Source organism: Camellia sinensis, chromosome 11 (genome assembly GCF_055761805.1).
Source record: "Camellia sinensis isolate YWXY chromosome 11, ASM5576180v1, whole genome shotgun sequence".
In the NCBI taxonomy this organism is placed as follows: domain Eukaryota; kingdom Viridiplantae; phylum Streptophyta; class Magnoliopsida; order Ericales; family Theaceae; genus Camellia; species Camellia sinensis.
Window position 1 is genome coordinate 97,224,725 of NC_138971.1, and position 20,572 is coordinate 97,245,296.

Below are 20,572 nucleotides of genomic sequence, written 5' to 3' on the forward strand. Positions count from 1 at the left end.
TAAAAATGAATATTGTTTGTTATGCTCATGCCTCACAAATTTATCTTAACCCATCTCCACATATTTAAAAATTTATCAATATATATATATATATATATATTTTAATATGTTGCTCTATTTTTTTCTTACTTCCAGAAAGTGATGGCTCCTCGCACCAAGAAACCACGAGGCCGAGAGGTTGGAGAGTCATCAAATCAAGAACGACAATATCCGTCAATTGACTTCCTTTCACAACACCAAGAATTTGAATTTGGTAGTATGTCTTCCTGTTCAATAATTACTGGTCAAAGAGTAAACCTTGCACCAAAATATGATGCCTTGTTGATCAATAGACTTGGAGCCATGTGATGAGCAAACTTGGTAAATTATCCTAGAAAGGTATATCCCCGTCTTCTTGTCCTATTTTATTTGCATCTCAAACAGTCAAATGCCGAAGAAGACAAGTACACTGTTCAGTCTTATGTGAAAGGCAAATTCATTTCGTTTACTGTTCCAACATTGGCTTCTATTCTGGATGTTGAACAAAGCAATAACCAAATATATTTTGAAACGGAGCAACAAATGGCTCAAATTGCGGGCAATGTCACTGAAGTTTATTCGACTATATGCATTTCCAAAACTACAGAGTCAAATCTACTTGCCAAAAACTTGAAACCACATCTTCGCATTCTTCATTGTGTTTTAGTGGAGAATATAACTCCGAAAGCAGGCCACTACGATGCTGTCCCCGCTTTTAATGCTTACCTACTCTATTGTTTTGAGGTTGGTCTATCTATTGATTTGTGCTATATTATTATGCGAGAAATGACTATTGTCCCATCTACGCGAGACAAATCTTTAGCATTTCGAACACTGTTGACGAAAATCTTGAAACACTTCAAAGTTAGATTTGACAATGAGCCCGAAACTCATATTGCCTCTGACATTAGTGAGTACACAATAAATCGAGCTGGAGGAGGTGATGTTTTCTTTGCGAGCATGGCTGCTCCTGATGTTCCCATGGATGATCCTCAACATCATCCTGAAGTTGCAATGCCATAACCACAGCAACAACCTCCTGCTTATTGGACAAACTTTTTGGCAATGTAGCAAGAACATTATAATCAACTCATTCAATGGGAACAACAAATGACGGAAAAATTAAAAAAAAACATTTTCAAACAAAAAAAGTTAAAAAAAAAAAAAATTCCAACCAAATATACAATCAAAAATTACATATTTATTTTGAAAAAAGAAAATAATTTTTTGTTGTAATATTTTCAATAAAAAAAAATTTATGTGAGTTTTTCAATAATTAATTTTCTTAATTGAATTTTAAAAAGAGTTTGGTTATGAATTTTGAACAGAATTTCAATAGAGTTTTGAGTTGTGTGTTTGGTTACGAATTATAACTTTTGGAATTAAGTTTTGAAAACTTTTTTCAATACTCATAACCAAACAACTTTTCTTATTTCATATGTCACATAAAAAATTTAACACTCAATTCAAAATTCTACTCAAAACTCATATCAAAATAAATTTTCTCTTCTCAAATCATAATTCAAATACTCACAAACTCAAAACACAACTCCACATTCAAATAATAATTTTAAAACTCTACCAAACGCCATATTTGAATGCTAAAGTCGTTTAGATTGCTCGAGTGGTCAAAGGTTCACTCAAGCGTTGAATGGATGCTTGCAAGATTCTTTGTGTTATGAAATCAAAGTTGTCTAGGTCTATGGATTGCTTGAGCAGTCAAAAGTTCGCTCGAATAGACTATGTTAACAACTTTGGTGTCCAAACTTGAAATAAACATGACTCTCTTATCCAAATTCCGTTTTGAACAGTTCTTGTATTTAAGTTGAAGCCCGGGAATAAGTTTTCTAATGATTCTAGTTTTACATCAAAATTCAAAGTATAGAGAGAGAAAAATGCAAAAGAGTGAAATCTACTGAAAAAAATAATTATCTTAATTTGGAGTTTTGATCCAATCTGTCCAACGATCATGCTAACACCTCAATTAAGATTTTAAACATCTAGAAGATGTCTCAATTATAATAATCAAAGGTCAAATGCAAACCTATCATTTCTAAAAATCCGAAAACAATGTAAGTGTAAGATAACGAATATCAATTAATATAAACAAGTCAAGTTGTAGATCCAAAACACTACCAAACTAGTTAAAAACCAATGAATTTCCTGATAGCCCACAAAGACCACAACACGGCAAAGTAAAGAGATTCCAAAATTAATCTTCGTAGATCCGGATCAGAAAAAACAATAGCAAACCACCCACTCAATAAATACCGACATGATCAGTAGTCCATACTTTTCATGAAAATAAAGAGGTTACATTATTACAATTTTTTATTGCCTCGCCTGCCTTTCACACTCATATAAGAAACAAACAACACACAAAGACACGTGAAGACGATGACTGACTTCAATGTTTATTCATCAATACCAAACTCAAGGATAGAAATCACAAACACAAACACAAACACAGTTACACACACGTGTGAAATAATAAGTAATATATATAACAAATAAAGATCTAGGTAGTAACCACGTAGTGACGTTCAGGCACCTTCGTAATGGTAGCTCGTAAAACATTGAAGTAGAGCGGAAATTGCACAGTGACAAAAATGATCAATGGTAGAAGCGCAACTAAATATTCAACAACCGACGCGTCTCTCAGTACACCTTTGAGGATGAAGAAATGTCCGCCGCAAAACGATACCACCATGGATGCAATGGACATAAAGAGCGTAGTCAAACCCATCAATAGCAACATTGGCACCTTACGACGAAAGTCCATGGCTTGGTGTTGAGTTGTGAGAATGGCGAGGAATGTGATCAATGCTATCAATGAAAAGCAGAGCGCAAAGAGTGATGAGATGGAAAAGACGTCAAACATGCGTTCTTGTCTGAGAACTGGTTCACCGTTTTGTCCATTAACACCACCGGGTACGCTGGCTGACGTCGCAAAGGCCACCGTTGCAATGAGAGCCGTGACAATAGTGCATGAGTCTGAGGTTTTCATTAGCCACTGTATGTCATCTTTCACCAGATCACTGTGTGTGTTCATAAAGACTTCGTCTGCGGTCAGGCCATCCTTGTTATAGGGAGCCCAAAAAGATAATGGCATAGATTCCTTAACGAACTGCAGCACAAAAACATATTAAACACATGCTCTCACACACACATAAATACGATGGACTATGAAAACATGTCAGATTTAAAATTGTATGATGTACATTTAATGGTTGGGAAATTATTTAATATTTTCGGAGTATCACGTGTCTATATTTCTTAATTAATCCTTATTTAATACGTTCTCTCATGTTTCTCAATTACCCAATATAATATACCCTACCTATCTACCTTTTTTACTAATTACAATACTATAAAATATTATGTGTCCATATTTCAGAATTACTGAATAATTCTCCTTAAAAATGAGTGAGACGCATGTCCTATTTAAAAATGATTGTGGTCCAAAAATGTATTTGCTCCCTTCACGCATACTTAAGACCATCTCTAACGGTTCATCAAACCCAGCATCAAATTTAAAATTTGGTGAAAAAGTTACTGTTTGATGCTCCAACGGTTGCACCAAATCGATATCAAAATGAGATTTCACCAAATATTTCATCAAACTGAGAACATGCGAAGCATTTCACCAAATCACTGTTACTGACCGTTGGGGTGATATCAACCGGTCAACCAATAAAAGATTCAAACAGTTCAAAAAAAAGTTCAAACAGTTAAAAAAAAAAAAAAAAAATTTCCCTAACCGGTCAACCGGCCGGTCGACCACCCGGTCGTCCCGAAAAAAATTCAGAAAATTCAGACAATTCAAAAAAAAAAAAAATTTCACTCACCGGTCGACCGACCGGTCGACCACCCGGTCGACCCAGGACAGATTTGGTGAAAGGTGAACCGTTGGAGCATCTGGTACCAGATTTGGTGAAATGAGCCATTTTTGACTCAGATTTGATGAAAAATCTGATTCACCGTTGGAGATGCTCTAAGTAATAGAATGGAGTTCTTAAACAGGTGCGTTACAATTTACATCCAAGCATGCCCTACATTTTTCACTAATGTCAGTCTATAAAGAAAGTTGTTAGAGAAATGCATTAAAAACAATATGGGGCAAATTAAATTATACTTTGCCCCTTTATATTTGATTATTTTTTTATTTTGTCCCTTAGAATTATTTATTTATTTATTTATTTTTTCACTTTGGCCTTTATTTTTCAAGTTTTTCTTAGTTTACTTGTAAAACTAACTTTTATTCAAAATTAAATAGAAAATATTACATTAGTTGCCCCCAAATTTTTTTTTTTTGATCGGCAAAAAAAAAAAAATCTTTATTGATGAACGCATGCACAAAACGATACAAAAACATCAATAAAGAGGAGCTTGGAGCTAACAAAAGCTCCAAGCTCCAGCTGGTGAGCAACCAACCAACAACAAGAACACAGGATTAACACGAACACTGCAGAGCAGCTACCAAAAGGCGAACAAAGATAAACTAACACTACCACTGCAGACCAAGGCACAACACTCAACTACAGTGCAGAGCATAACCAGCACCACCACCACAGACCACCCTACACCCAGACTGATATGCTACATACCACCTAACCAGCACCACCACAACAGACCACCCTTCACCCAGACTGGTATGCTGCATAACATCTAACCAGAAGGACATCACCCACACAAGGCAGCCACAGATAGGACCAGCAACACCACAGATAGGACACACTGCTGTACAGATCAGAACAGCACATTAGCAAACACCACTTTCACCAACAGAGCAGAACAGCCAACACAATACCAGAACCAGCACACAACTCCAGGGTCCACCACACCAAAACAACCCAGCATACCAATCAACACTAAGTAAGTGTAGCAGACCCCCCCAAGCACTTCCTTATTTGCCTCAGATTAAAGACAAAATCCTGAACTTTAAAATTAAATTCACTGAAAACTGGTTTTAACCAAACTGCAATCCTATTTTTAATTAAATCACAAAGATCCTCCAGAATTGGGGGAGTTGCTCTAAACACACACTCATTCCTGCACTTCCAAATAGACCACATTACAGCCAATGGAATCACCCTCCAAATCTTCTTTTCTTTCTTCTTTAACTTCCCCCCTGCCCACCACAGCAGTAGACTCTCCACAGATCCTGGAATAACAGCTTGGACATCCCACCAATCCAATATTTCAGCCCAAACCATCCACACAAAGGGGCACCAGATTAATACATGGTTCACCGATTCACTGCCACTGCCACAAAACACACAAGCTATGGACTCAATGGGGTTGATCACCCCCACTTTTTGCAGAAATTCCTTAGTCTTAATTCTTTTTTTCCACGCAAACCAACCAAAAACCTGTACCTTAGGAGGGATGTACTTAAGCCAAATCAATTTTGTAACACTCATGGTGGTATCTGCATTATCCACGCCCCACCTATATAAATCTGCTACTGTTAGTAACCCCAGAAGATGATGCTAACCATGTAGGCCGATCAGTACACTCTGGACATACTGCAGGAGCCCCCTGCAGATAAACAAGAAGCCTAACCAGCTCCTGCTCCTCCCACTCATATAACCCCCTTCTAAATTCGAAGGACCAGCCACCCACTGTACTTTTCTTATTTGCCAAAATACTTAAGGATTCCTTTTTTTCTAAGGACAACCTATACAAGATTGGAAATTCATCCTTCAAACGGACAGACTGACACCAAGCATCAGACCAAAACCTTATCCTCCTCCCATCCCCAACCTTCAATTAAAAATTATTCAAATAGAACTCCTTCAAGCTACTGTTCTAATCAGCTATAGAAATAATACCTTTCCATACCGCCGAGTGGCTGCTAGATGAAATTAGAGATGGAATCCAACCATCAACCTCCATCCTATATCTATTACAAATTACTCTCTTCCACAAAGCATCCTTCTCACTACCAACCCTCCACCACCATTTAATTAACAAACACTTGTTCACATCTCTTATTTTCCTGATGCCCAAGCCACCTTTCTCCACTCTTTTAGATAAATCCTCCCACTTAATCATATGGATTTTCTTTACCCGTTTAGAACCACCCCATAAGAAAGTAGCTTGAATCTTCTCCAACTCTCTGGCTACCCCTTCAGGCATCTTAAACAAAGATAAATAGTACACTGGCAATGCTGAAGTTACCGATTTGACAAGAGTTAACCTCCCTGCGAAGGACAACAACTCTCTCTTCCAACCAGCCAGCTTGCTTTTGACTTTCTCCAACACTAGTTTCCATGTAGCTTTCTTCCTTGGATTAGCCCCTAATGGCATCCCAAGATACTTTAGAGGTAATGACTTAGATTTACAGTTCAATACGGCAGCAAAACCATCTAACATCTCCTGAGACACACCCACACCGCATACAACACTCTTATGGAAGTTTATTTTCAAGCCAGACATAATTTCAAAGCACCTTAGCACCCTTTTCAACTTCCTCACTTCATCCACCTCGGCTTCACAGAATAATAATGAATCGTCTGCAAACTGGAGATGAGTTAACAACACACCATCATGGCCTATCTTAACACCTTTGATTAGATCTAACTGAGATGCTCGACTCAATAACACATGTAGACCTTCAACTGCTATATTAAACAGAAAAGGGGACAGAGGATTCCCTTGCTTTAGACCTCTTTGTGGGCTGAATTCTTCAGTAGGAGTTCCATTAACAAGCACTGAAAGCCTTGCAGTTGTTACGCACTCCTTGATCCACTTAATCCATTTATCTCCAAACCCAAAATTATAGAGCATTGAAAACAAAAAAACCCCAATTAATAGAGTCATATGTCTTCTCAAAGTCCAACTGAATAAGTAACCCCTTCTTTTTGGCTTTCTTCCATCCATCAACAACCTCATTAGCTATTAACACCCCATCTAGAATATTTCTTCCACTCAAGAACGCAGACTGAGATTCAAGATTAATTTGTGCCCCCATGACATAAAAAAACATATTATTACATTAGGGTTTGAATTTATATCAAATATGTGAGTCATATATAATAAATTATTTTCATGCTATGTGGCTATCAATACGTTATTTTCTATTTAATTCTGAACAGTAGTTAGCTTTATGAGTAAATTGGAAAATAAAAAATTGAAATACAAAGGGCCTAAGTAAGGGAAAAAAAGGTCAAGGGTTAAAATAAAAAAATGACCAAACATAGAAGGGGAAAAGTTTAATGGGTAGTGTTTGGATGTGCAACCCCTTAGGGATTGCATACCATATGGAATTTAGGTATAAATCATTGGATTAAAATAAATTAATCTTGACCCTTCAACTGTCATCTGCAATCAGATGGAAATTGTTGACATGACACCAAAACTTATTTTGAAACTTCATTTTATCCTCCAAACTATCCTTAAAATATCAATTAGACCCCTAATATATATATATATATATATATATATATATATATATATATTTAAATATCTAATAATATTTTTTTTAATCTAAAAAGATGTGAAAAATAAAGTTTAAATAATAACATTTATAGAAAAAAATATTAAAAAATAGAAAAAAAATAGTGAAACATCCCTCTCTAACTTTAGGTAATAAGAGATGTCCAATATATTTTTTCTTATTAATTAAGATTGCTCGATAATATTATTAGAGAAATTTCAGCTCGTAATAGAGAAATTTCAATTTATCTGAAATTTTTCTGCGAAGAGTTAAAATTTATCTATGAAAATATTGAGGGACTCCAAATACTATAAAAATGTTACATGTTCTTTATCTTATAAAATTCTAATATTAGGGATTTTAAAATAAAATTCCCCAAAAGATATGATTCATTTCAAATTGTCTCTGAGCATCAAATTACCATGAATCGGTCTTAGAAACTAATTGGGCCCAAAATTGGAAGTCTACTCTCTCTCTCTCTCTCTCTCTCTCTCTCTCTCTCTCAGCAAATGTATTTGCTACCTTATCTCCTAGACTAATCTCAATAGGAGTAATTGATTGACAGTAGGTTGAAGTTTTTTTCTTGATTTGGAAAATAATATTGAATGATGAAAATTATTATTAGATATTTAAATTTAATTTTTTGGATGAAAATTACTATTAAATATTAAAATTTAAAGTGTATATATATATATATATTTCGAGGTCTAATTGATATTTTGAGAGGCAAAATAAAATTTTTAATAAAGTTTTGTTGCCATGATGGAAACTTCCGTCTAATTATAGATTGTAGCTGACAGTGGGAGTAAATTGATCCAAAATCAATTAGTTTAGGTGTAAAATTTATATTATTAAAATAATAAGGGTTAAATTGATTTTTGACTAATAGTTCACCGGTTAAAATGAAATTTTCTCTTAAAGATTTGTTATTTATTTTAATGGTTTTTTTTTTTTTACAAAAAAAGGATAAATTACACTGACACCTGCTAAGATTTTTATTTAATATAGATTCCCTCTCACATTTGAAAAATAACACTTACCCCCTGTTAGATTAAAATGATATATTTGCCCCTTAGTCTTTATACATATAAAATAATAAAGATATTTTGTTAATGTCATTTTAAGGGAGATAACAATCATCTTCTTAGTTTAACTCACACAAAAAATGAATTTTTTATTTTTTTAAATATTTAAGCATTTTTATTTTTATTTTTAAGATATACCCAATCTAGATATACTTAAGAAGTATAATATTTTGTGATTTTTTGAAATTCACAAAATACAAAAAAAAAAAAAAAAGAATTCAGTACATTATCTTATTTTGTTGTAATCAATGGATTTTTTTTTAAAAGTTTTTTTGTACAAAATTTATACTTTTTTAAATATATGTAGATTAAATTGATCTAAAAAGTAAATACAAATTGATTAAAATATTTCTAAAATGATTAAAAATAAAAAAATATAAATTAAAAACTCAAAATTATTTCTAAAAAATCCATGAGGGTGTGGGGTATATTTTTGTTGATGTTATTTTTGTTTAAAAGTATATATATGCATTGTATTTTTGTACTTTCAATTTTGATTGGGTGGTTAGTTAGATTTTAAAAAAATGGCGGTATTTGATAATACAGTAATAAATGTGAGTGAATAGACGAGAAAAAAAATGATGGTGAAAATAAAAATAAAATATTATATTCATATGTAAAAATTTATACAAAAAATATTATAGTTATAAATATTAATCATGTTTATGGGTGTTTTGTTTTAAGGTGTAAGGTCACCATGTAGCTATATCATTGTGTTTAAAAATTATATATAAAATTTATGTTTATATATCATCATTCAATAAGAATATGTTCAGGTAGATTTTAATAACGGAAAGTTATAGAATATAGCCATAATGATAGGAAGAATAAATGGTAAGAAAAATGGCAAGATGGTCATTTAAAAAAATTTAGGGCATGACATCAACAATCTCGGGGCAATTTGTAATGAGATTACAAACCTCAGGCAAGGGAATGCAATTTTTCAAATAAGATGGGAGAATTTGTATTAAACATGAATCTCAGGTGGTGTTAGTGTAATTTAACCCCCCTCCCCCCGCCAAAAAAAAAAAAAAAACATTTATGAAAATTTATGGTACCATTTATGCATTTTTGTGGATTTATCAAAAAATCTTGTAGTTTTGTTACAACATACCTAGTGGTTTCTTCAAAATAAAATGCGGAAAAGATATGATAATGTATTGCTTTTCATGATATCTAGTGGTTTCTTCGTAATAAAATGCGTAAAAGATATGATAATGTATTGCTTTTCATGCTTGTTAATGGTGAGTTACGATACTTAATGATCAATTATGTACTCTAATGATTTTTTTTCTAATTTTTTTTAAACTTTTACGCATATTAATGGTGGTGTTACTTTTTTTCTTGATTTGTTACATATTTTCGTAGTTATATTACGCCTTACACAACGGTTTTTTTGAGTTAAAACACATAAGTTATGCCAAAGTATGGTTCATTATTTATCGTTATAGTGAGTTACAACACTTAATGATCCATTACGTATTTTAATGATTTTTTTTTTCTAATTTCTTTAACTTTAATGCATATTTATGGTAGTGTTATGTATTTTTGTGGATTTGTTACGAAATTTTATAGTTCTATATGTCGTATCTAGTGCTTTTTTAGTTAAAACGCACAATTTATGCCAAAGTATAGTTCATTATTTATGTTTATGATGAGTTACGACATTTAATGATCAGTTACGTACTTTAATGATTTTTGTTTTTAATTTTATGCATGTTAATGGTGGCTTTACACTTTTTTGTTCATTCATTACGTAATTTTACAGCCGTGCTTCAGGGCCCGAAAACAGGGGGCTCGAATGCCCCGTATTTCCATTTAAGGTAAAAAAAAAAAAAAAAAAAAAAGGAAAAAGAAAGTAAAAAAAAAAACAGTTTTTAAAAATGGAAATTAGGGGTATTAGGGGCAACTTTTTTAGGGCCACCAATCATTTTCCGTAATTTTATAGTTATATTATGCCATAACTAGTGGTTTTTTGAGTTAAAACACGTAAGTTATATCAAAATATAGTTCATTGTTTATGTTTATAGTGTGTTATGACACTTTAAAGATTTGTTATGCAATTTTAAGTTCTATTTTTTTAAAAAAAACTTTTGGACATATTAATGGCGGCGTTATGCATTTTTGTGGATTCGTTACGCAATTTTGTGGTTTTTTACGCGATAGTTAAAACACACAAGTTATGTTAAGGTATGGTTAATTATTTATCATTGTGGTGAGTCATGACACTTCTTGATCTGTTATGATTTTTAATTGTTTTTATAATTTTTTTTAAACTTTTACGCATATTAATGGTGGTGTTACGTATTTTTATGGATTATTTATGCAATTTTATAGTTCTATTACACCGTATCTAAGTGATTTTTTGAGTTAAAACATATAAATTATGCCAAAATATAGTTTATTATTTATGAATATGGTGAGTTATGACATTTAATGATCTGTTACGACTTTTAATGAAATTTTTCAATTTTTTTAAATTTTTTACGCATATTAATGGTAGCGCTACGTACTTTTGTGAATTCATTACGAAATTTTATAATTCTTTTATGCCATATAGCTAGTGGTTTGAGTTAAACCACACAAGTTATAACAAAGTATAATTCATTATTTATGATTATGGTATCTTAGGATACTGAGTCATCCGCTATGTACTTTAATAACTTTTGAAAAATGCTAGAGTCCCCAAAAATTCTACCAAAAATTTTACCAAATGTCTCACATGGGTGTGGGACCCACATGGGACCCACACTGTGTGGGTCCCACACCCATGTGAGACATTTGGTAAAATTTTTGGTAGAATATTTGGGGTCTCTAGCATTACTCATAACTTTTTTTTGATGTTTTAGTGTAAGTTTTACGTATATTAATGGTGGCGCTACGTATTTCTGTGATCCGTTACGTATTTTAATAATTTTTTTAAACTTTTACACATATTAATGATATCGTTCTATATTTTTTTGGATTTGTTACAAAATTTTATTTATAGCTCTGTTATGCCATAGCTACTAGCTAGTATAATTTATTATTTTAATATTAGTGACCTGCTTGGTAACCTGCTAAATAGGTTATCTTTAAAATAATTTATGTACTAGAACCAGATATATACATAATAAAAGTTATAAAATTACATAATTAATATCACAAATATATATATAAACATTACATACCATATAGTTTTTTTTAATTTACCCAACAAAATTTCTACACAAATGATGTGGTTTACTCTCTCTGCTGTTTATTTGAAGAATACTGTGTCACACAAAAACATAATTCTTTTTTTTTTTTTTTGTGTGGAAAATAATACTACAATGACATTTTTTACATTTAAAAATAAATTTTATGGTATTTAAAAAATAATAATAAGAATAATACCGCGCATCATGAAAAGTTTCATAAAACTAATTAAAGGGTGATTTAATCTAAAAGTGGAACATTTTTATGAATGATTTTCATGAAATTTATTTTATATTACCTACTATTATTATAATAACTCATAAAGCAGTTTAATTAACATCATTGTCTAGAAAAATTCGTATACAACTTTTTGGAGAAAAAAAGAAGAAGAAGATTTGAATCTTTTAAAAAATAATCTTTGAATTTTTAATTTTATCAATTTAAATCTTAATAATTTAATTTATTTTTAATTCAAGTCATTCTCCTATTTTCGTTAAGTAAAACTAATAAGAAAAAATATTTTAGTCATTAAACTTAATGCAGATTTATAAGAAACATCTAAAATATCATTTTCTATTGAGTTTAATAACAAAATATCATTTTAATTCTGTTTTACCTAATAGATTGTTTAAATTAAAAATAAATTAAAAAATTGAAATTTAAGTTGACAAAATTAAAAAATTAAGATTTATTGAGACTTAAAATCCTGAAATATTTTTTTTTGTAATTTGACATTACTAATATTTCATACCTGATACCACTTGATTTCCCACTGCATTTTCAAACCGGGGATGATCCATGAACGACTTCCTAGCTTTGCAGCGAGATGCAATGCAGTGTTTCCATCATTGTCGACTGCACGAAAGATGCTGGTTCTGATTATCTTCTCGAGTAAGAGCTTGTATAAATGAGGTTGCCTGTTCTCAATTGCCAAGAGAAAAATATTCTTCCCATCCCAGTTCATGTCGTCCATGGCCAGCGGAAAACGTTCGAGAATAAATTCCACTATTTCTGTGATTCCATTCTTTGTGGCAATTAATATCGGTGTCTCCATCATCCGTAAGTGAGGTATGTGCTTTTCCTCCTTACTGATCTCCTCAATTTCTGTAAATTAAAAAAAAATAAAAATAAATCCCACATAATTTTTTTTATATAAAAAATTTAAATTAAAAAAAAATGATTAAGAAGAGTTTTGAAAATTTTAGTAATATGGTTACTATAGACTATTAATTTTGAATTCGATAAGTTGCAACCTCATGAAATGTTTTGTACAAGTACATTGATCAATATTTTCGCAAATGATTTTGAAAGAGAATTCATCAGTTTATGTTTCGGGCGTGGCGGAGGAAAAGGGAGGGTGGAAATTGTTGAGTAGTGAGAGAGGGGGTGTATACTGATTGTGATGGTATATAAAGAGAGGAATTATAATAAATAAACACTCCTCTTATTCAATCACTCAAACAACTCAACAAAATAAAACAATTCTCTGTTAACTCTCAAGCTTCTCAACTCTCTTAGAAATCTCTAACTCCTGGAGATGTTTTTCTCCTACTCTATCTAAAACAATCTAACAGTACCTATTTGTAGATTTCCCAAACCGTGTCTCTCTAGAAGCTTCAAAGGTCAACAATGGAGGCTTCACCTTCTCCATTCTTCTAGCTCTTCCTCTGGTTCTTATTCTTCAGTTCGGCTTCCTCTTCTTCATTCCGGAACTCTCCAGAAACTTCATCTCTTTTCTAGAAATCACCATTTTCAAACTCAAATTGAGTTTGATTTTCAACATCCCCTTAAACTCAATTTGCTGATAGCATCACTGTATGCCATGAGCATCATCTCCTCTTTATTCTTTGCAAAGTGTACTTGATCTTCGTTGTCCATGCACTCATGACTATAGTGCCCATACCCTCTACAGTTGTAGCATTGCCCTCCTCTGTGCACTCATTTTTGTAGTGACCATATTGATTGCAGTTATAGCAACATACATGTCCTCTGTTAAAACCTCTTCCTCATAGATCAACCCTCTGTTGTCCTCTCTTGTCAACCCTCTGTTGATTTCTAACTCTCGAAGCAATCATCTGTTGTTCGGAGCTATCAACCATTTGTTGACTTCTGCCCCCCCTCTTGGGACCATTTCTCTCTTGTCTACGACCTCTTCCACCACTGCTCTGTGGTGTTCTCTATTGCTATTGTTCGTTCCTCCTGAACGTCATACTCGCTTGAAGAGCTTGATCTAGAAAACTTACTGAAGTCTTTGTTTGTCCCCTGCTCATGGTTTTCCAATGTTGCTTGCAACTCTTCAAACTGTCAGGTCGTTGAAATCTTTCGATTCTTCTATGGCAACGATGACATGCTCAAACTTTGAACTTAGGGATCGAAGTATCTTCTCGATTACTCGAATTTCTTCCATCTTGTCTCCATACCGTCTGACTTGGTTCACAATGGCCAGAGTCTTCACAAAATACTCTGAAATGGCCTCGTTATCCTCCATGTGCAATAGTTTGAACTCCCTCCTTAATACCTGGAGTCGAATCATCTTGGTCTTTTCAATTCCTCGATGTGAATTTTGAAGAATATTCCACGCCTCTTTGGAAGTAGTTGCAGCTGAGATCTTCTCAAAACTTGACTCGTCAATTTCTTGATATATCAGGCACAAGGCCTGTTAGAATTTCTCTCCACTACCATCCACCTCCACTATCATACACTCCACCTACCACCTCCACTACCACCTTCACTCCCACTCCACCTACACCTACCACTGCCACCTTCACCTACTCCCAAAACTTCTCCTATATAATACATCCTTGTAATATACAAAATGTACAACAATCAATCAATACATCAATCAATAATAATACATCAATTTTACATGGTATCAGAGCAAGGTTAAGAATTTAGTGATTCCGTTTCACCGGCGGGCGGCAGCCTCGCCTTGGCCGTCCGCCGGACAAACCCAAATTTTCTAATTCTCTCTCTCCTTCCTCCATTCTTTTCACCCACATACCAGTGCACAAAAAAAAAAAAAAAAAAAAAAAAAAAAACCTCTTTGCATACATCAATTTTAACAGGTGGCTTCGCATTGGCCCCTGGGCCCGAACGGGCTGCAACTTCGATTCCTCCAGCACCGGCGATTGAGGAGGCCAGCTTCGGTGCTCCGGCGGCGGCGCTCCGCCTGTCACCCTTGTCGAATTCACCCTCGGAGACAATGGTAGAGGATTGGTCAGTGTGGTGGACTTCCACCATGGCAACACTAACTGCCGTGCATACTCTGCTTAGATAACTCATCTTTTTCTTTCTAGTTTCCATCAATTGCTTCTCTCTCTCTCAGTTCGTAGTTGAAACTGTGGGTAACTGAAGGACAAAAAAAAAAAAAAAAAAAAAGGGAGAGACTTTGCAGAGAGAGATGGCGATCCAATGCCCTCCGGCTTTCTTTGCTCTTCTATAGCTCTCTCTGCTTGCTTGTCGTTGTTGCTTTAGCTGAAGACCCATTTCTGTTCTACGGTTGGACTGTCTCCTATACCACTGCCTCTCCACTTGGTGTTAAACAACAGAGAGGGTGACTCAATCTCTCTCTCTCTCTCAGGCATTCTCTCTCTCTCCACACATGAACCCCTTTCTTTTCTTTTCTTTATTCTCCACCCACTCCCAACACACACGGCCATACACCACACCACTTACTCTTGTTCCCCACCTTTTGCACACACCCATACCCCTTTTCATTTTTTCAATCAATCTTCACCTCTGCACCCACTCACTTTTCTTTTTTAATCACACCCATCCACCGCCCCAATTTTCTTTTTTATTATTAAACTTACTTGGTGCTCTATTTTTATTTATTATTGTATATTCATCATCCCCATGCTTATCATTTCATCACCATCTCCATATTTTTTTTTATTCTTCGATTCCCTTATTTTTCAAAAAAAAAAAAAAAAAAAAAAAAAACCCAAACAATTTACAAATTTGCACAACACCCATATTTTATTCATCTCCGGGCTCAACCCCGATCATCATTTTACAAAAAAAAAAAAAAAAAAAAAAAAACACACATCACCCACAAACACCCACCCACCGGCGGGATTTTTTCCTTTTCCCTTCTCTACTCTACTCAAGGTTTTAAAAAGCGGCCGCAACCGTTACGTAACGCCGTTACGTAACGGTTTTGGTGGTTACCGCCACCCGTTACGGCCGCTTTTGCAGTGTGATTGAAATTCACAGGTGTGCCGGTCATAGCGGCTGCCGTAGCGGTCGTAACGATGCCGTAACAGCTGTAACGGCCTGTTACGCACCGTTACGTAACGGTTTCAAACTGTTTCTTCCGAAAAAACAGACAAAAAAAGGCTAAAAATTGGGGAAGAGGGATAGAGAGAAGAGGGAAGATAAAGAGAGAAAATGGAGGAGCAAGAGATAGAGAGAGAGAAAAGGGAAGATGAAGAACATGTTATTGATTTGTTGAAACTGTAAGACCTATGGTATTCTATTCAGCTGCTATCACTAAACCATTTTGTTTGTGTGTGTCTATCTATATATTGTTTGAAAATAATAATAATAATAATAAGTGTGGTTGTTATCTATTTGGCTTGGTTAAAATATGTATATATATATATATTTAGACTCTTATTTATTCTCTTACTTTTGTCATTATTTATCTTATATATAATAGTTAGTGATTGATTTTTTGTATAATATAAAATCATTAATTATTAAAATAAAATGTAAAAAAATCAGTTTATAGTGATTTAAAAATAGGAAATGTATTGAATCATACTTAAAAATTTACAAAAATTGATCAATATTTATTTTTAACCCAACAAATATGATCATGGAAAAAAAATATGCGTATCGGTAAGTTTTTTTCAAATTGTGCGAAAAATAAAAAAATTCACGGTTCCGGTTACCGCAACCGTTACACTACGACCTTTACACCCCGCAACCGCAACCGCGTCACCGCCACCGTTACGGCGACCGCAACCGCTTTTCAGAACCTTGACTCTACTGCAGGTCTCTTCTTTTTGCCTCCGTCCTGGGCGGTCCTTGACGGTGTTGCCTCCGTGTTTCCCACTCCATTGGGCATGATCACTACTCCCTGCTCCTCCACTGCAGCATATGGCGGACCTCCAAAACGGAACATCACGGTGGCCTTCCGCTTCAGCTCCTTGTTTTCTGCCCTTAGCACGCTTATCTCTGCTCGCGCATCCTTATACATGCGTTGGAGCAGCGCCAGTTGGCCGTTCAAATGCTGCACCTCATTTGTTCTACTCTGCAGCCGGTTCGACAAATTTGTAACCGCAGTCATGGTTTCCACACATGACTTCAGTGTATATTGATTGGCTTCAACATCTGACTGCCCTGCCATTCTTTGCTCCACAGCCCGCATCGGAAAGTTCAACGGGGCAAACTCCGGGGCGCTTGGTTGAGTTTCCAGTGCCACCGCACCAGTTCTCTCTCTCGTTGACTCGTTGAGGTCGGGAAAGAGGGTGAGCAGCCCGCGGGAAGACGATGAAGCCATTTTCTAGGCACCAGAGTGTTACACAGTATCTCTCTCAGAACTCTCTCTCAGAAAACAGAGTGTTACAGAATCTCTCTCCAAAATCTCTCTCAGAATTTCTCTCGCAGGTTTTTTGCCTCAGCCTCAGCCTCTGTCTTATAGCCGAGGCAGCCACGCGCATCGCGCGCCTCTTCCCACCAGCCGACAACACGGGCGCGCAAGCCAAGGCGCCCACGTGCCTCGCCATCATGTCCGGCACGTCTTTTGATGAATTGGGCACGCCTTTTGATGGCACGCCTTTTGACAAAATTAGGCACACCTTTTGAGGGTGCAACTTTTACAACGGTCCGACATGACCCCATAAACTGTCCCGACATTTGATTCCGGTTAGCTTTTTCAACGGTCCGACATGACCCCATAAACTGTCCCGACATTGATTCCGGTTAGCATCTCCAACGGTCCAACAAGACCCCATAAACTGTCCCAACATTGATTCCGGTTAGCATACAGTGTCCTCTACCACGTTATGACACCACCATACAGTGTCCTCTACAACGTTATGACACCCCTATACAGTGTCCTCTACAACGTTATGACACCACCATACAGTGTCCTCTACAACGTTATGGCACCACCATCCAGTGTCCTCTACACCGTTATGGCACACCCATCCAGTGTCCTCTACTACGTTATGGCACCACCTTTCAGTGTCTTCACCAACGGTCTGACACGACCATCCAGTGTCTCCTATCTTTTTTTATTTTTATGTATTTTCTTGTTTTGTTCCTCTCTCCAAACTCAAGTTGGTTAGTTTCTATCCTCCTTGAGTTTGCGGGGGGCTGTTAGAATTTCTCTCCACTACCATCCACCTCCACTATCACACACTCCACCTACCACCTCCACTACCACCTTCACTCCCACTCCACCTACACCTACCACTACCACCTTCACCTACTCCCAAAACTTCTCCTATATAATACATCCTTGTAATATACAAAATGTACAACAATCAATCAATACATCAATCAATAATAATACAATACATCAATTTTACAAGGCCTTCCGATCTCTCTTTCTTGACTCTCTCAATGCGGCTTTTTTTTGTCTCTCTTGGCCTTTCTTCATCTTCTGGGCTCGCTGGCTCTTCAAATCCTTGATCTACTAAGTCCCACACTTCTTGTGAGGCCAGTAATACTCTCATCTAAATGCTCCAATTCTCATAATTCTCCTTGGTGAATAATATTTGGCATACTCACACTTGCCATAATAAATCTGTAAGTTTTGATATAGAATTTGCACAATCTGACCACACAGATGTGTATGGAATGCTCCAAATAGCTGGAAAGCATTTTTAGATTGTTGCAATTGGACTTTGAATGGCTAAGATCAAGCCAAATAAGTTGGACGATCTTGATGCACAGTTGCAACTCAACGGCGTAACACTGGAATATTTCCTCTGAATTTCTGTATAGTGACATCAGGTGATGTCAGCGGCTGGCAGCGGCTTGGTTTTCGACACGATTTTTTCCTCTGTGCTCGTCTTGTCTTCAATCTGGTGTGATCAAATTTGGATTTTGACCACTTCGAAATCTCGGCAAATTTGAAAAACTCCTTTGTTCGTCTCTGTTCTTGATTTTTTTGGGACCAAACTGGCTCTTTTCGCTCTGATATCACTGTTGAGTAGTGAGAGAGATGTATACCGGTTGTGATAGTATACAAATAGAGGAATTATAATGAATAAACACTCCTTTTATTCAATCACTCAAATGACTCAACAAAACAGAGCAACTCTCTGTTGACTCTCAAACCTCTCAACTATCTTAGAAATCTCCCACTCCTGAAGATGTTGTTTTTCTCCCACTATCGAAAACAATCTAACAATACATCTATTTATAGATTTCCCAAACCGTGTACAAACCGTGTCTCTCTAGAAGCTTCAACGGTCAACAATGGAGGCTTCACCTTCTCCATTCTTCTAGCTCTTTCTCTAGCTTTTCTTCTTCATTTTGGCTTCCTCTTCTTCATTCTGGAACTCTCCAGCAACTTCATTTCTTTTCTAGAATTCACCAAATGAAACAAAGGAGTGGAGGAAGTGGGAAGACAAGGTTGTCAACCTTCTTTGTCGAAAACTTACCATATGATATAAATCTAAAGGGATTTTTCTAGATGTATATGATGTTTGGAGTTGTCAAACACGTCTTTATTGCATTCAAAAGAAGCAATGCGGGAACATGGTTTGGATTCGTTAGATACGATTGTGAGGTGGCGGCTGGGGTTGCAGTTCAGAAATTTGATGGAGTGTGGTGTGGTGACAAAACCTTAAGAGTTAAGTTCGTCGACTTCACTAAAAAGCGTTGGTATGAACCCAATAGAGGCAAAGGTCCTTGTGCCAAACATGGAAAGACTAAGGTAATCAATCCAAAGGAGGTCGAGATGTCTAGATTGGAGGACATGACTATGATTAATGACCTGGGGAAGAGATCATATGCCGACATAGTAAAAGGAGGATGTAAGGTGGAGAATCAAATAAGTTCAGTGGTTGTCTCAGATGAAGGAAGTGAATGGCTAAGAAAGAGCATTATGTTAAGACTTAAACACTTGAGTAGTTTGGGAGACTTGCAATATCTGTTAATGAATAGCAGATATAATGAGGTTCAACTACGTTTGGGTGGTAGCAATCTAGTTTTGCAAACATTTGAGTCAGATCAGAAGATTAATCAAGAGTTCAAGACGGTGGCAGTATTAATTTCTTGCAGCTTGCAGTCTTGTGGGAAAAGAGCTAGTCAATTGGTGATATGCAAAACCCAGAAAAATAAGAAAACAGATGAGATGAAGGCTAATGGTAAGAGATCCCTCCCCTCATGGTGGAGAAAGTTGTTGGAGTGGTGAGGGATCATAGTGTGATGGGTAGAAATTAGAGAAAGAAACCACAAAAAGGAGTAACCTTCAGGGCAATGACTGCGCCTGTGTCTTTGGTGGCATCATCTGAAGCAAGAGTAAACAGAGGTCAAATTCTGCTAAATGAAGCCCAGGCTACAGTCAAATGGGGAAGCTCCTGGGTATCAATTTTGAAGGCCAAGAAGATACAACTATCAACAAGATCGTAGAGACGGAGAAGAAGGATGTTGAGAATCTGGTTTCGAGGAGAGGGGCGTCTGCCAGGTAAGCCCCTATTTTACTGGCTGTTAGTGGTGTTTTAATTGTTGATTAATAAAGATTGTTATGTCATGGAATATTAGAGGGTTGGGGAGAAAAGTGAAAAGAAGGGAGCTATGGGATTTAATTTTTACGGTCAAATATGTGTTTTTTAAACCTTGGTGCATGGGGAGAGATTTTAATGAAATAAGGCAATTAGGGAAAATGATT

At 35.5% G+C, this 20,572-nt stretch overlaps 1 protein-coding gene and 1 long non-coding RNA gene across 7 annotated transcripts in view; one reads left to right on the plus strand and one right to left on the minus strand.

The window, feature by feature from the left end:
• Positions 1-2,278: 2,278 nt before the first annotated feature.
• The window catches only part of LOC114318833 (uncharacterized), a 110,498-nt gene continuing 92,204 nt past the window's right edge, over positions 2,279-20,572 (minus strand). For all 6 annotated transcript variants that reach the window (XM_082894369.1, XM_082894366.1, XM_082894368.1 and 3 more), the window contains 2 exons: positions 12,473-12,825; positions 2,279-3,145 (listed from right to left, as the gene is read on the minus strand). In XM_082894369.1, the coding sequence (XP_082750495.1) occupies positions 2,537-3,145; positions 12,473-12,825 (962 nt within the window). In that variant the 3' untranslated portion in view covers positions 2,279-2,536. The remainder of the gene's footprint in view (positions 3,146-12,472; positions 12,826-20,572) is intronic.
• On the plus strand, positions 13,493-19,068 carry LOC145802040 (uncharacterized). The gene is made up of 2 exons (XR_014344258.1): positions 13,493-14,375; positions 18,264-19,068. It is a non-coding gene; the product is annotated as an uncharacterized LOC145802040 (long non-coding RNA).